Source organism: Phyllostomus hastatus, unplaced genomic scaffold, assembly GCF_019186645.2.
Source record: "Phyllostomus hastatus isolate PE091 unplaced genomic scaffold, TTU_PhHast_1.1 phas_scaffold_501, whole genome shotgun sequence".
Taxonomy (NCBI): Eukaryota; Metazoa; Chordata; class Mammalia; order Chiroptera; family Phyllostomidae; genus Phyllostomus; species Phyllostomus hastatus.
In genome coordinates, this window is record NW_025334033.1 from 43092680 (window position 1) to 43108985 (window position 16306).

A 16306-nucleotide genomic window follows, 5' to 3' on the forward strand; every position below is an offset into this window, starting at 1 on the left:
GTATCTGCACACTGGTATTGCAGTGATTATGTTGTACTATTCTAATGCATATAGAGCCCTTAGCACTAAATAGTACGCAGATGTTGATTCTGCCTAGCGGTTAGGACCGTGTGCTTTGGGGTCAGGCAGCCTGGGTTCTAATCACAGCCCTACTTTTCTCACCTCACCTTGGTCTTCCAACTGCTGTGAATCCACTTTCCTTGCCTATGATGTGGAAGTTCTGATACCTCTCTCCCAGGGTAGTTGTAAGGATCAAATGAAATGATACATATGAAGTATTTAGTTATATTCTCTTCTCATTAATTGAATATGTAAATCCAGGTTTCTGTGGATCAGATGTCATTAAAGCAAAGTAATTATACCTCTGGGACTTATAAAACTTGACAGGACAGTTCTGTTCAATTCAATAAGCATTTTCTGAGAAACAGGCCTGTGCTGGGTGCGGTTGCTACAAGAGTGAGATGCAGTACTTGCTGTTACCACAGCTCACTGCCTGGTGATAGCACACAAAGCAAAACAACAGTTTGGGGCGGGGTGGGGGGGTGGGAGGGGAGAAGGAAGGCAAGGGTGGTCCGAGTGCATGCCTAGTGCTGGGAGGCTACTCTTGCCCCAGACGTTCATTCTTCCGTGAGAACTTTAACAACCAGATCACAAGTGATAAAATAATCTTTTTCACTCTGAGCTAAGGAAATGTTTTAAAAATCAAAATAATAGATTAAAGTCTAAATTATACACTTATACTTTTGAATAAGTAGATTTAACAGTATAACAGTGTAACAGTGGCCTTTTTTTCACTTATGAACCATGCATATCTAATATAATTAAGGTCATACTGGAAAATGTACATCCTATGAAGAAAACCATTGCTGAAATACTGTCTTACCAAGTGGAACTGAGTTTACCCCAGACAGGAATGAAACCTCTGCCTGTGTTTCAGCGGACAAATCAGCTTCTACAAGATATAAAACTTTTGGAAAATGTGACTCATGAACAAAATGAGTTGTTAAAGGTGAGTAGTTTCTGATGACAGCCAATTTACTGGACAAAAACATTCAGCGAAGGCTGGTCTTGTTTTCACTTTCGCTGGTCAGATAGATCAGATTCATGACAGTGAGATGCTGCCATGTTGGTTCTTTCTGGCCTCTCCCAGTGCTGCTGCCCAGGAAGTGGCATTTGAGGTAGGGGTGTGCCTTCTTGCTGAAATGGGGCTGAAGTCAGTTTTCTCCATTTTCACCCTTGTTCCAGTTACAGACATTGAAGTGTAGTTACATTCTGTCTCACTCCATTCTCCAGCTGTGGAAGACCTGCGTGGGTCCAGTGTGAGGGGCGAGGTTCAAACTTGAACAGAGTATTTGCGGTCTCATGGGGCCTACAGACTCTGACAGTATTCATTCCCGTGATAATTTCTTTCTGCATCTCAGTCACTTTCCTCTTCATCGTCTCATTTTGTTCTCATGTAGTTGGTACAGGAAAGTAGGCACTTTGCCACCTTATTTTTACCTATAAGGACACTAGTGCCAGAAGGTAGACAACTTGCTAACAGAACACCGAGTTAACTTGTGTTGAGATTCATTTGTGTACCAATGGGACAGGTGTTTGAGTTTTTAGATTCCTGGTGTTCTCCAGATCAGGGTCTCTTTCTTCTAATGTTTGACCTCTTTGAGTCTCTCCCCAGTTTTTTTTTTTCTTTTCATTTTGTTTGATTCCAGTCTCAAGACAGCCATCATCATTAGATAGAAATTGCATTTCACATTTCACTTTAGCCACTCACAAGAACTCACAAGAACAGAAAGTTCCCAAAGAGCCTGAAATTCCACAGACTTTTTTCAGCTCTTGGTAGAATCCCCTTCTGCCTGTGTTTCCTGATTAGATGGGTCAGGGTAGGAGGAAAGGTTTATTTTCCCCTTTCCCAACTACCACCTGATTGTAGGAAGAAAATTATTTCTCCCTCTTAAATTTTATTCACATCTTGGTGACCACTGTGTTCTCCTAAGACTTGAGGACACTGTAGTCTCTGGTTTGAGTCTTAACCTGTAGCCTCCCTGGCCTGGCTACTTACTGATCTGCTGATGTCATTTCCTGGCACCCACAGGAAGAAAAAAGATCTGGAACTCAACGTACTATTTTTGAATAAAGAGAAGAAAAGAGAAAGATATAAAATTTGATCTATTATTTTTAATCTTTTTGCGCTTCTTGGTCTCCTGTCAGGAAAAGACCAGTCCTAACTATGCTCGAAAGTGACTTCTTCACGAGATGAATAGGAGGGGGAAATAGAAGACAAAATTTATTTTGTGCCAAATTAGGTATCAAACTGTGCTGCTGAAATTTTCCACCTTACTATGTTGGTGGAAATCAGATGCCATCTCATATAATTCAAAGCTAAGTAAGCCGGTGGTAATGAAAAGCATTAGAATACGGTACATTTATTTTCATTCCTACTTTAGATATTAGAAGTGCCCTCATTGCGGAAAACAAGACAAATTACTTTGGGGGCAAGTCATGGGATGTTGCTCTTTAGAGAGGCTGGGGAACAGGTGTGTGCAGCGAACAGAGTTATTCATTTCCAGCCTGCAGCTAAAAGTATGGTTAAATATTAAACAAAATACATGGAAGAATTCTGTGTTGGCCAGGAGCTTTGTAGTTTAAAAGACATTTTGCTTCATTGTGAACCATAGCAAGGAAATAGCTAGACTTGCTTTTGAAATTCATTTCTTTATTTCATCATACTTGGATCATGTCATTTAGTCCACACATAGCTTCGAGCTCTAATGCTCACTTAACGCGAGGCTCCAGGTCTTGTTCTGGTTAGTTCTGCTTTATTCTGCCAACTCAGACTGCTCTTGAACCCTGAACCTTTTCCCCATAAAATACACATTACTGATCCAGTGGATACCAGGTGAGGATGTGGCTGGAACAGGAAAAGTTGTCATATCTCAAATTACATGCTTCTTCCACTCTGATTCAGCAATGCCAACTTTCTATGTGGAAAGCCACACATGGAAAATGTATTTAAATGGCATATGTGCCCTGACCAACATGGCTCAGTTGGTAAGAGTGTTGTCCTATAACTGAAGGGTTGTGGGTTCGATTCCTGGTCAGAATACACAATAGGTTGTAGGTCTAATCTCAGGTCCGAGTGCGTACAGGAGGCAACCAATTGATGTTTCTCTCTCACATCGATGTTTCTCTCTCTCTTCATTCCTCTCTCTAAAAGCAATGAAAAAAAATGTTCTCAGATGACATATATAACATATCAATAATTTTATAACACTTAGCAACTTTACATTAACCTGTTATTAAATGCTTCCCAGAATAAGCCCACTGGACTGAAAACACGTAAGAGCTAGCATGTGTCTATATAGACCTCCACTTCAAGCACTGCCCAGGTGCCTGGGCATCTAGTAGGGCAAGCAGGTCAGGTGTAGCTTTGCGGATGTTGTCCTCGACATTAGGCTAGCATTTCCTGCTGAAATCTGTATGGGTGCATATTTGCTGTCATTGACTGGAGCTAGTGATGGGGGTAGACACTGGAAGTAGCCCATTGATCTGTTCCTTGGATATGACAAAAATTCTTCTTTTGGGGGTTATTTTTTAGATAGTCATAAAACAGACTAATGAATGCGACGTGGAAATAGAAAATTTGAAGCAGATCTTAAGTAACTATTCAGCTGAGCTCTCCCGTGAAGATATGTCACCACAACAAGCTGCCCATATGCCACAAGTGCAGGTATGTTTCTTCATTCATTCTGCAACCCAGCAGTTCGCTCAACAATCATGTACTAAGCTGTTGGTGTCTAGCAGCCTTTGTGATAGAATAGTCTGTTTCCTATGCTTCTCTTCCAATTGAAAGTATTTTATGTGTGTATTCACTTTCCATTCCTATTTCACAAAAGAGGTGAAAATAATTATAGTGGAAGGCTCTTCAATGTCCTTATCCTCAGACTGTTGCATATTGGTGAGAATTTTCTCTGGTACCAAAAAAGCTGATGTAACACAGAATATTTGGACAACATGACTTTCTGGCTAGCTTTCTGGGAGAGGGGTCACGCAGTGGGGGCTGGCCTTCAGAGGTAAAGGCCATGGACACCGCTGTAATGAAGTTCCATGTACTAAAAGTTCTATATACCAAGTAGTATTTCCATATGAAACATAATTAACAGTGTCAGGTGGACCCAGTTACACAGGTTTGCATGTTAACCCTCTACTGCTAGGGTTTCATTCAGTGTTTGTTTTTGAATCAGAAATTCTATAAAAATTAGGAAAAAAAAACACCTTGATTGTATGGCAAGGATTGTAGAGAGCTGTGTTTTTCCTGCCATCATGTTCATGCAGGCAGGTGATTGCTATTGTATTCCAAGCCAGGCTATACTACCTGCTCACTGTGAACCTAGGGCAAGTCACTTAACCTCAAGGGTGAAGTACAGAGGGATTCAAGGTGACACAGCTGTTAAGTAATGGGCTCAATAGGCAGACTCAATAATAAAGATTTGGCATTGTAAAAATGTCAAATTTCCCTTTACATTCAAAGTTTGAGGACCCCCCCAATAAAGAGTTTTAATTTATGAGTTATATCTACCAATGTAGAAACTAAAACTCAGAAATATAAAACTATTTGTTTAGTTATTTAAAATAACAATCATAAACCCATTACATGTGAATAGAAATAACATCGTTTTATGGAAGAAATTATATTTTCCCAAAAGAATGTGTAGTGAGAAGAGTGACATTGTTTTACATTTTTGCAAATCTCTGTATAATGTTCAGCTTGCCAGGATGACAGCTAGATTCTCGTCTGTTTCTGCGTTTGATCTGCTGAGCTGTGTAGTTTTGTTTCAGATATGTTAAACACCCCAACCTCTCAAGACATGTACACAGAAAAGGGAATATTTAAATGACCCTTCTGAGTGATTGTAGATATTCTTTGAAACTACACTACACTCCAGTAGGTGGAAGTTACTCACAAGTTTGGAATCCGAGGCCATGTCAGGGAACTTTTCATATCTTGCATTAAAACCCACTGGTCTGTCCTATATAGGGTGGGGCAAAAATAGGTTTGCAGTTGTGAGTACACGAAACCCAGAGTTTACTCTTGTGTTATTGTTTACTAACTGTTTTATTATTTTCCATGCAAACAACTGTGAACATACTTTTGCCCGACCTTGTACTTTGAATGGATATTTTCACCCCACGTGATTTTATGACATCATGCTTGATCCTTTGGAAAATAATTGTTTCACTGGTTACACAGCCTGTCCAAATGTTGACACATTTCAGTAATTGATATTAAAACTTTTACATTTGTTGACATCTATCTCTTTAGGATAATCTTGTTTTATTTACATATGTAAGTATAGTTGACCAACTTTTTTTTTTCAAGTAAAAATATGTTCTATTAAAAAAAACTGGCAGTTCAAGTAGAAATTCAAATAATTACACAAGTGCTTTTCCTTAACCCTTATACTTCGGTATGTGGCAGAAGTGCTTTAAGGATGCTTTCCACTTTGTCATATAGAATACTAAAAATACATGTTATCAAGGATATTCTTAAGTGAAACTGGCCTTTTCTACTGGGTTGGTGAAAAAGTTTGTTTTTTTTTCCTTAAGATGGTTCTAGTAGCACTTAGTTGTCTTTAATTTCATTCAAAAGAATTTTGTTAGACTGAATCATGACAGCTGTCATATCAGCATGCATTTAAAAAAAATCAAAATCAGTGAATATTTGTGTAGCCATATTAATATTGAAGATGGAAGAAAATATGCAACATTTTTGGCATATTATGCTTTATTATTTCAAGAAAGGTAAAAAGCACAACTGAAACTCAAAGATTTGTGCAGTGTGTGGAGAAGGTGCAGTGACTGATCGAACATGTCAAAAGTAGTTTGCGAAGTTTTGTGCTAGAGATTTCTCGCCAGATGATGTTCAACGGTCGGGCAGACCAGTTGAAATTGATAGTGACCAAACCAAGACATTAATTGAGAACAATCAACACTATACCATGCAGGAAATAGCTGGCATACTCAAAATACCCAAATCAATAAAGTCACTAGTGAAAATGAAAAAAAAATGTATTTTAGTTTATGGAAAATAACCTAAATGGACTTATTGGCCATCATACAGTGTCTGGCAGAATTAAGGCCTGCTTATGTGTGGTTAGTAAGGTAATAATGTGGGTGTAATAATTTATAGTTTTAATTTGAACATTTCACCTAAAATGTCATACGGTGTACTTGAGCGTGATGGAGCCATGTTACAGAATTACATGCTTATGATTTCATAATAAAAGATTTTATAATTAAAAGGGTGTTATTTGTGCTGGGCCCTGTATAGTGAAGAATCTAATAACCACTAAAATAGCCGTTGTTCCTGCCTGATTCATGTAAGATGCCAGTAGTTTTATCCACCATTGCTTTTGCAATGAAAAATAACACAGTGAAGAATGTCAACACAGTGAAAAACATCAAACAACATGTTAGTATTATTATAAAAATTACCTCAACCCCACAGAGTGTAGCCCGTGGGGGTCGGTGGATGCCATGTTGAGAGTGGCCGCTCAGGGCCCCACTGGGGTGGGGTGGCTCTGCAGACTGCTCTGTGTCTCTGAGGGTCATTCTAATGGCTGTAGTGTTAACGTTCGTTGGTAGACACTACTGCTGTGAAGTTTAGTGTTTTCTCAGTTTAATTCAATGATCATTTCAGACAGGGGTCACCAGAAGTTGCACCTCAGGCAGAACGGGGGGACTGGCATTGGAAGGTGTGCAGCCGCTGAAGAGCTGTGGGACTGGGGGTCAGGCAGCCTGGTCTGCGCTCTGTCTCTACCTAGCTGCGGCTCTGGGCAAAGTCACCTTCTTTTTCTGGACTTCAGAACTCTCACGTATAGGTGCAGACATGCTAAGCTTCTGTGTCTATAAAACAATGAATGATTCCATGAGTATCTGCAGGATGGATGGATGGATCAGAAGAATAAAGGAAGGCATGAACAAGTAGGGGTTTACAGAATACATAAGGAATGGAATTCGCATACACGGAGGTTTGCTATGAAGGAGCATGTTGTCTTCTGATGCGGCACTTAATGCAGAGTCAAGGCAGAGGTGGAAGGATGCCTTTCGGGGTGCTAGAGAGGAGGGTGTCAGACTAGATGACACCTGCTACTTCCAAATGTATAAATCTATGATCCTCATAGGCTGACAGTGGGCATCTACATTTCTACCATATATAGGAAAAATATTCTCACACATCCAGCATACAAAGTTTTAAAGTAACATTATGAAGCTTGGACTCATCTGTCTATCATTTCCATAGTAAGTTATGCTTCACGGTACCTTTGTTTTTTTATTCCCATTTGGTAGGAAGCTTTGGCTGTGAAAAAAAAGTAAATGAATTCATTAATAATGAAAAAGGTTTCAAAAGCAATAACAAAAATGTATGATTTCTAACTTTGTTTTCTCTCAGTGGTTTCCAAATGTTAGTCTGCTCATGAATCCCTTGGGGCACTTGGTAACGTGCAGATTCCTGGGCCTGTGGGTTCTGGCCAGTCAGTCCTGTGGCCACTAGTCAGTGGCTCCCAACCTTGGGCACACATTACAGTCACCTGTGGAGCTTGTTACAAATTTCTGAACCTCAGCTTGACACTCCCAGAGATTGACCAACAAGATCTAAAATGAGGCTAAGGCATTCCAATAGGGAGCTTGTAGACTCTCCCCAGGACTGGGAAATGCAGCCGGGATGCAGAACTACACTGTACCAGAGAGTAGCTCCTGGCTGTGTGCACCAACAGCTCATGAAACTCTTCATCCCTTGTACCCATGGAAGCAGGCCCCGCGGGCGTGCCGAGGTCTCAGACATCCTAAAACAATGCAAACGCTCTTTCTGCACAGGGAGAAATGGAAGATATTGAAAAACAGATTATAAGTTTGAACCAGAAAAAGGAAGACCTGTTGGTGAACTTAAAGGCTGCCGTGCTAAACCTTCACCAGCATTTAGAGCAAGAACAGCAAGAATTAGACAAAGAAAAGGAAATACTGTCAGCAGAAGCATCAGAAGAGGATGGAGTGGCCGAGAGGGATGTTTCTGAGCGGAGGGTGAGTGTGGTTTTCATGAATGCTGGTCCCACATCCCGTGAGCTTTAAATGGGTAGTGTTTTTTCACCAGTGGCATTTGTGTCTATGGCCCATAGTAAAGGAACTTTAAAAAGTGGAAATATTCTACCTGAGGTTGTTCACTAGTGAGTATAAATCTGCAGGGTATGTCTGTTCTGGACTCAACAGAATTCTTATGTGTGAGTTACTTAAGGAGGTGCTTATGAAATTCCACAGGCAGGTAGGTGAGTGGGAGCTACCCTCTCAAAAATCTCCTGACTAAAACAGCCCTTTGCAGACTCCAGGGTGAGCCCAGCCCCTCTCTAAGCTCACTCTGAGTCCACATCAGTGAATCTCATTTTTAATTGTTTAATAAGGAGCCAGAGGACAGGACAAATGAAAAGGATATAAGATTTGACTGAGTCTTGATTATTTGTCTGATGAGCTGAAGTTGCCAGACCCAGAGGGCTACTTGTGTAGGTGGATATCTTGGATAAAGTGAATAAAAAAACTAGCTACATGAAAATGCAGCCCGACCGGGACCCCGGTGATGTTGAATGGCAGCTTGGCTGCAGGCGTCTTTGTGCTGTGCCTTCCAGGTGAGCAGACGAGGCTCCATGTCGTTCCTGCCAGCAGTTGCGGAAGAGGCGGAAGAGAGCTCCCTGAAGAGTGAAGTAAGGAAAATGAGTTTCTCAGTAAATTGTGTTAGAATCGAAATCTCCTGAAAGAAGAGTAATGAATGGGAAGATCTTAAAATGAATGGAAGCATAAAGATTTTTAAAACTAATGCCTGTATTTTATAAGAAGGATTGAAGTAGTTCTTATGTTATTAACGTTGTTTAAGTGCATCTAGACCTACTTCCCGCCGGCGTGGGGTAAATGGAATTCAGACACTCTAGTTGGCACAAGGGAGAAGAGGAAGTTCTTTGCTGTATCCTGACTTCTGAGTACTTTCTCTGAAGTTTTGAGAATATGTTTTTTGGCATGCCTGCTATGCTTTTTAGAACTTTATTTTTTCATATTTAAATTACTTTTTTAGCCCAAAACAGCATTGCCAAGGGCATGAAGCGGTGTGTTAGCAACTAATACTAATCCTTACAATTTCACTAGAGCTGGTTAAATGAGACATGTACAGTTGTCTTTCCTGACACCAATTTCCATTTCGTAGTTTAAAAACTGAAGTTATAATGGGTCTTGTGCCAAAAGGAAGAAAATTACAGCAATTCATAGTTTTTGTCTCATGTGTAACCAACAGACTTTTTTTTTTCTGCTCATTTTATAGCTGGTTAAATAGCTCCATTGTCACACAGAATGACCTGTTGTCCTATTGTGTATCACTAGGACATGGTGCCACTGAGTACAGACAGCTTCGTAATCTAGTTATACCCCTGCTCTGCAGAGAGAACTGTGAGACTGGAGCGGGGGGGCAGGGGCCAAGAAAAGCGTGCACATCAGTATGATTCTAATTTGAGACCTGTATTTGCCTCTGAGCTGATATGTTTATAACATTCACTATTTGTGTTTGACAACAGCAGCCAAAATACATGTTCAGGAAGCTGTTGTGTTAATATTAGCATTTAAGATTACATTTACCAAAGCAGATTAAATTCCTTAAGCAATTTTAAAGATCCTCTTTGTGTGATGTGAGCTGACTCCCAACTTTTAAGAACAAGGTTTAGGTGTCAGGAAGAGCAGCCCCATTTGGAGACATATGATTTAGTTTGCCAGAGAAAGAGATGAAAAACAGGGGCAGAGGTGGGATTAGGGCCACAGTTCTACCGCCTGGTAAGCTCTTTTGTGTAGAAGGGAGGAATAGGGTGCTGGTTATGATGGCAGGAAATCACTTCCCTCTGCTGATCACTCAATTACTGTGTTAGAACGGAGATAAGAAAGCAAAGCCATCTTCTGGGTCTTGGTCTTTCCTCTGGACACAGGACAGGGACATGGAGGAAGATGGAGCGTCCTTGTCCTCTGGAACGATCATTCAGGTAATACTGGGCACAATGCATCCCTGGGGGTGGGTCGGGATGCTGAGGGTTAGTAAATTAAAGAAAGGGATATCCTGTTTGAAAGAATGCTGGAGCCTTCTCGGCTGGAAACTTTGAAATTTTCTCACCGTTACCTGTGCACAAATGCAAAGACAGCCAAGTGTTTACTTAGCATTTGCATTTCTGTTCTGCACTCACTGATAACTGGAGAGTATTTTTCTGAGGAAAGCTCAATATGTGACAATTCAAACTGAGAAAACAGAAAACTCAAAGGAGTACCTACAAAGTTCACCGTAGTGTTTCAGAACATTTGACACACCTCTTTTTTGGAAGTAGTTAGGGGAGGGGTCTCCCCATAATTCTTTGTTTGAGCAAAGTAGTATATAAATGATGATAATAAGTAGTGTATAAATTATAAGATAAATGAATGAAATAAGTCTTTTTGCTTCTAATGACCTTGCAGATCCTCTCCCGTCTCTCAGAACTGTGGGTAGATGCCCTCACTTTTATTTTAGAAAATCATAAGCTGATGTGAACATGATGCATTTTCCCTTGCTTCTGAAACATGTCTTTGTCATCATGATCCACGCACCTCCCCACTCCTGCTTCCTGCCCAGAGCTAACCCATCCCCTAGTCCCAGCCAGTCCTTTCATCTCATTGGCTGTGGGCTCTGCTTGTACCTGCACCTCCAGTCTCTGCCTTTTGCCAGGTTCCTTCCCTCTCTAGTTCAGAAGGACTCCGTTTTCTCCTCCCTAACAAGTCCCTTACCTTGTGGCCCCCCTCCCCGCACAAACTGAGTGTCCCAGAGCCCAGACTCTTAGAAACCACTGTGCATTCCCGCAATGCCCTCCTCTCTACCTGTGCCTATAGACTCCCTGCCCATCCACAAAGGCCCATCTCCATGTGCACCTCCAAGACACTTCCTGACTCTCCCTTTGTTTTCCGGTAGCATTCTGAACCTCAATTGTGACTTACCACAGTTTTATGTATGTGCTTGACACAATTTAATGAATGCCAAGAACTGTGCCTTCTACATGTTCATGTCTTGCATGTGCTCAGTATGAAACTTCAGTGCATTGAATTTCTTGATCTTGCTTCCCTTGTCACTTACTGTGCTTCCTCTCATTTATGGTTAGATGCCTTTACCAGGTGCTCCTTGCCCTTGGGCCCTTTTGTAATCAAGTCTTTGCCCCTAGCTATTGGCATTACCCCTAGGCTGGCATTGACTTCTGGAATATCAGTTAATGCCCTTTTATTAGTCCTAAATTTTATCGATCTCTCCAGCACTAGACACTTTCAACTACCTCTTTCTCCTTGAAATACAATGTTCCTCTGACTTTCCTAATTCTGCACTTTCTTGTCCCACCTACCTGCAACCCCTCCCCCATCTCCCCTTGCTCCATCCCTGTGCTGATAGGCATTCCCCTAAAGTTCCATCCTCTTCCTTCTCTGTTTGATAGCAATTTCCTCTCCCCCAACAGGTGTGGTATTCACCTCTGTGCCACTTATTCCCAAACAAAATCTCTAGTTTTGACTTTTCCCTTGAATCTGTTCCGTGTTTCTACCTTCCTGATAGATTTCTCTTTTTTGGATGTATTTTCTTCATTTCAAAACTATTTTCACCAGTTTTCCTTCAGACTTGCTCTTCCCCCTAATTTTTCAATGTTTATTAATGGCACCACTATTTTCTGAGTCTAAGACAAGCTTCAGAGTCATCTTAGATACCTCATTTCTCTTGCCTTTCTTATCCAGTCCGTGGTCGTATAATGTTTACTCAGTCTTTACTGCCTTCTTCTCCCACTACTTTTGCCATTAATGTTTTACAGGCCATTATTACTCCTGTAGACTTTTTGGAGTAACCTTCTCACTGGGTTACAGCCTCTAGTCATTTTCCCTAATGTATCTTATACAATACTGATGGCTATTCATGAAGCCATTAACAATCTACAGTCTTCATGGATTCCAATTATCTGCTGAACAGAATGCAAAGTTCTTAGCCTGGCATTCCAGACTTTTTATGATCCTGACCTACCTTTCCAATTTTATCTTTAGTTAAAAGTTAAACCAACCTAGTTCAATCAAGTTTTACCTTTAGTTCTTGATTTATACCTTTCTAATAGCAGTTACTCTTTTTAGTATAAGGAATTGAAAAGTAACATTTTGTTAGGAACCGCTGGATGCTTTATACTCTGTTATTTTTTAATAATCACGAGCATGAGTAAGGTAGATTATACCCCCACTTTAAAGATGAGGTAAATGAGACTCAGTATCCAGGAGAACTTGTCCAAGATCATACATCTTATAAGTAGAGAAATCAAGGTTGGTTGATGACAATATCCATACTTTTCCCACCACACCCTGGTAATTATTTGCATATATGACATTTTCCCATATTTTTAACCTTGATTAACCTAATTAGTAGAAGTGTTGGATCAAAGTATCCAGCCATGGAAAATGTGGCACTCACTATCAAGCTGCCCTCTGGAAAGACTGTGTCGATTTTATTTCCGCCCAGCGTGCGCGGAAGTGCCGCTTTCCTGTCCCCAGGCCGATACTGTGTGTTTGCAGTGTTAACCAGGCTTGGCCAGTAGTTTAAATTAAATTTATATTCCAGGAGTGTTGAATATCACTTTAGGTGCTTGTTAGCTTTTGTGCTCTTCTTTTGTGACTTGCTCATTCATGCCATTTGACTGGTGTCCTCAGGAGGGGTTGATGCTCTCCTTATGGATGTATAAGAACAACTAATATGTCAAGGATAGTAACATGTTGTACGTTGTTATCCCAATCTGATCTCTTTTAACATAAATTGTGGTGGACATTATTTTTGTTGTTAATACTAACATTTTTTCCCTTTATTGTCATGCCTTAAAAGTCCTTCTGTACTCCTATATTAGAAAAAGATTCACTCATATTTTTTTCAGGAATTTTTGTGGTATAACTTTCTAATTAAATATCAGAATTAGAATTCATTGTTCAGAGTGAAATAAGGATCTAGTTAATATTTTTCATGAAATGCCTGGGTAGTTCATCCCAAATTTAACAAATTCATCTTTTCTTCCATTAGTTCAAGTGTGTCCTTTTTCATATAATCTCACTTAATTTTAATTCTCATAATAATCCACTTAAATACATAATTCCCTGGATTCCTTATGTGTTCCTCATAAGCTAAAGAGCTTTGGAGAATTTAAGATTTCCAAATAGACAAACCTGAAGAAGTTGATTTTTTTTCCCCTAATGAATAAACTTTTTTCTAAATGCACCTGGCTTCTCTGGACATGTTTGCAAGCAGGTGATTTGTGAAGTGAGCAGGTGCAGGAAGAGTGACTTGTGTGGCAGCAGAACAGGGCCTTTTCTGGACCTCTGATGATTTTCTTCGCAGGAGGCAGCCGGGAGAGTAAGCACGTGTGACAGTTCCATGGCCCAGACCCTGGCACCAGTCTCACTGAACACTGAGCAAGGCCCAGCATTTTCCCAGGGCCCCAGTGGAACAGGCGAGGTAAGTCCCTGTGGGTAACTGGCCAACTGCTCAGGTACCTGAGCGCCTGGAGATGGCAAACTTGCTGTGTTCTGCAATACTGTGCATTTCAAGCCAAGAGTTCCTTGTGAACTTTAACATCTCTGTGTGTGTTGTCAGGCTGGAGAACTGGAAGATTTGCCATCAGACGTGAGCACAACACTCACCATTTGTCTGGGTGAACTAGTCTCTCTGCTAGCAACTACTTTCTTCTGTAGATGTTACTTATGGAAGCAATGGAAGTGGAGAACTAATATTGATTAACTGCTCTTTTCATGAGAGACATTTATATTTGCTGTTCAATTCTCAGATTAAATTAAGGTAGAGTTATACCTACCGTAAGTTTACAAATGAGGAAATCAAAATTCAGAGAGTAAAAGTTTGGCTGGTAAGTGGAGGAATAAGAAGTCAAACCCAAAATATTCCAATCGGCCTTCCTAAATCGAATATTTAGTGCTGAGAGATGTGGAATCATGGTAGGTTTGGCCTCACAAAATAAAATGCCACCACCCTGTCCCAGCAGCATGTCTGGCATCTGTGTAAATGCAGTGAGGTATTGCGTGTTAGCCAGGCAGTCTTACATTTTATCAAGGATATGTGGTGGGGAGAAGGGAGAGACATGCATGTGTATGTTAGAACTGACTGTAAAATATTAAGTAGTAAATTTAAAGGGTTGGTATTTTGGCATGAAATATGCATAGCTACAGTCAGAAAATGAGTTTATATTTTAACTGGATCCTGTTACTTAGGTTAGTGATGTGTTGATGCAGAAATCAGGCAGTTATGACATTCTCTGAGAGGCCAACTTGGATACTAGAGGGTAGGCTAAACTGTGTCAAGAATATGGACTTGTAGACTCTAGCAGGAGTGTCCAACCTTTTGACATCTGTGGGCCACACTGGAAGAAGAAGAGATGTCTTGGGCCACACATTGAATACATTGTGACATAATCACCAAAAAAACCCTCATAATGTTACCCTGGCTGGTGTGGCTCAGTGGATTGAGTGCTGGCCTGCAGACAAACCAAAGGGTCATTAGTTCAATCCCCAGTGAGGGCACTTGCCTGGGTTTTGGGCCAGGTCCCCAATAGGAGGTACATGGGAGGCAACCACACATCAATATTTCTCTCTTCTTTCTCCTTCCCTTCCCCTCCCCTCTCTCTAAAAATAAATGAATCTTTTTAAAAAATCTCATAATATTTTAAGTACATTTAAGATCTTGTTTTAGACCATGTTCATAACCATCCTAGGCCGCAGGCAGCCTGGGGGCTGCAGGTTGGACACCCCTGTTAAGGCATAATGAAATCAGGGGTTGAATCCCTGTTCTGCTTACTAGTTGGGTTACCATAGGCAGTTTCTATAACCTCTTTAAGCCTCAGTTTCCTCATCCGTGCATTGGGAATAATAATGGGCTTCTGGTGTGAAATACCAAGGTGGTCTGTGCATCATACTGAGCACAGTCGCCTGACTCATAGTCACCCAATGAAGGATAAGGTGTGATTACTTTACAGTGTGCTATAGAGGTGATGTGATCCTATCACAAGAAATACTTGTGATAATACTTTTTAGCCCCCCAGATTTATAATCATAAAACATTCATTTAAATAACCTCTGCTTTTATTATTATTTTTTTTAATCCTCACCTGAGGATATGTTTTTATTGACTTTTTTATGGGGGGAGAGAGAGACAAACATCGATTGGTCATCTCCCATACACACCCCGACTGGGGGGGTTGAACCCACAAACTAGGTATGTGCCTTGACTGGAAATCAAACCCTTAACCGTTTTTTGTGTGGGACGATGCTCCAAACAACTGAGCCATCCAGCCAGGGCTAAGTAATCTCTGCTTTTAGAATGTGTAGAATGTGTGGCTATCACTTAGCAGAGGTGCTGTTGAATCTGAGCAGGAGTGCTATTGTGGGAAAAACTGTGGACTCGAGGCTTGAAACTTGCAGAGCTGTGTGACCTTGGGCATGTACCTCATGACTGGGCCTAAGCTCCTCAGAAGCAGTGTGGCGAAATAGGAGGTGTGTGAACTGACTAAACGTTAAATGCACTTGGGTTTCTTTGACTATAAATAGGGGTGGATGAACTGATTACTCACCGGCAGGTTCCCCAGGGCTCATTCAGCTGCTAAGTTCTATGGTTGCAAATACGTATTCCTTTTTTCTTCCGTTTACCTTTGTAATTTTTTTCAGGTTCAAATAACTAGCAACTAAAGCCCGGATTAGTTATCAAGCTTCCTGGTTCCTCATTAATTCAGTGAATTAGTAGGAAAGCAAAGAAACTAAATATTGTCATTTTAAAAATGTGTGTGGCATAAAATGGGTATTCAAATAATATGTTTTAGTAAATAAGGACGGTGGATGATTAACTTATTATACAGGTGCACTAATTAACATTAACAGATTGTTAGGTGACAAAGAGAGGGTCCCCAAATCTATGCCACTAAGACAAAACAGTCAACTGAACTCTAGAAACCAATCAGATGACTAGAAATCAGTGACTGGCAGTAAAATCACAGAGCCGTTGCTTTTTTTTAAATGAGGATTAACAAAGGAAATTTGAAACAGGCCAAGCCCTGTACAGAGCTGACTCTGTGAACTGCAGAGGGAACCAGGGAACACTTCTTTCAGAAGTGATTGTTCAGGGCCGGGGAGAAGTAGCTTGAGGCAGGAAAGAGGGAACCTCTGTGATGTGAACAGCGGGCCACCGGGAACAAGGGCC

General features: G+C 40.8%; 1 protein-coding gene across 9 annotated transcripts in view; it reads left to right on the forward strand.

Annotated features, from left to right (window-relative positions):
• Positions 1-16306, forward strand: part of SYNE2 (spectrin repeat containing nuclear envelope protein 2) — a 289942-nt gene that overhangs the window by 184527 nt on the left and 89109 nt on the right. For 7 of the 9 annotated variants that reach the window (XM_045822428.1, XM_045822429.1, XM_045822433.1 and 4 more), the window contains 6 exons: positions 827-1009; positions 3596-3727; positions 7876-8079; positions 8676-8750; positions 9954-10064; positions 13445-13561. In XM_045822428.1, the coding sequence (XP_045678384.1) occupies positions 827-1009; positions 3596-3727; positions 7876-8079; positions 8676-8750; positions 9954-10064; positions 13445-13561 (822 nt within the window). The remainder of the gene's footprint in view (positions 1-826; positions 1010-3595; positions 3728-7875; positions 8080-8675; positions 8751-9953; positions 10065-13444; positions 13562-16306) is intronic. The other 2 variants (XM_045822432.1, XM_045822436.1) reach the window with 2 other exon arrangements.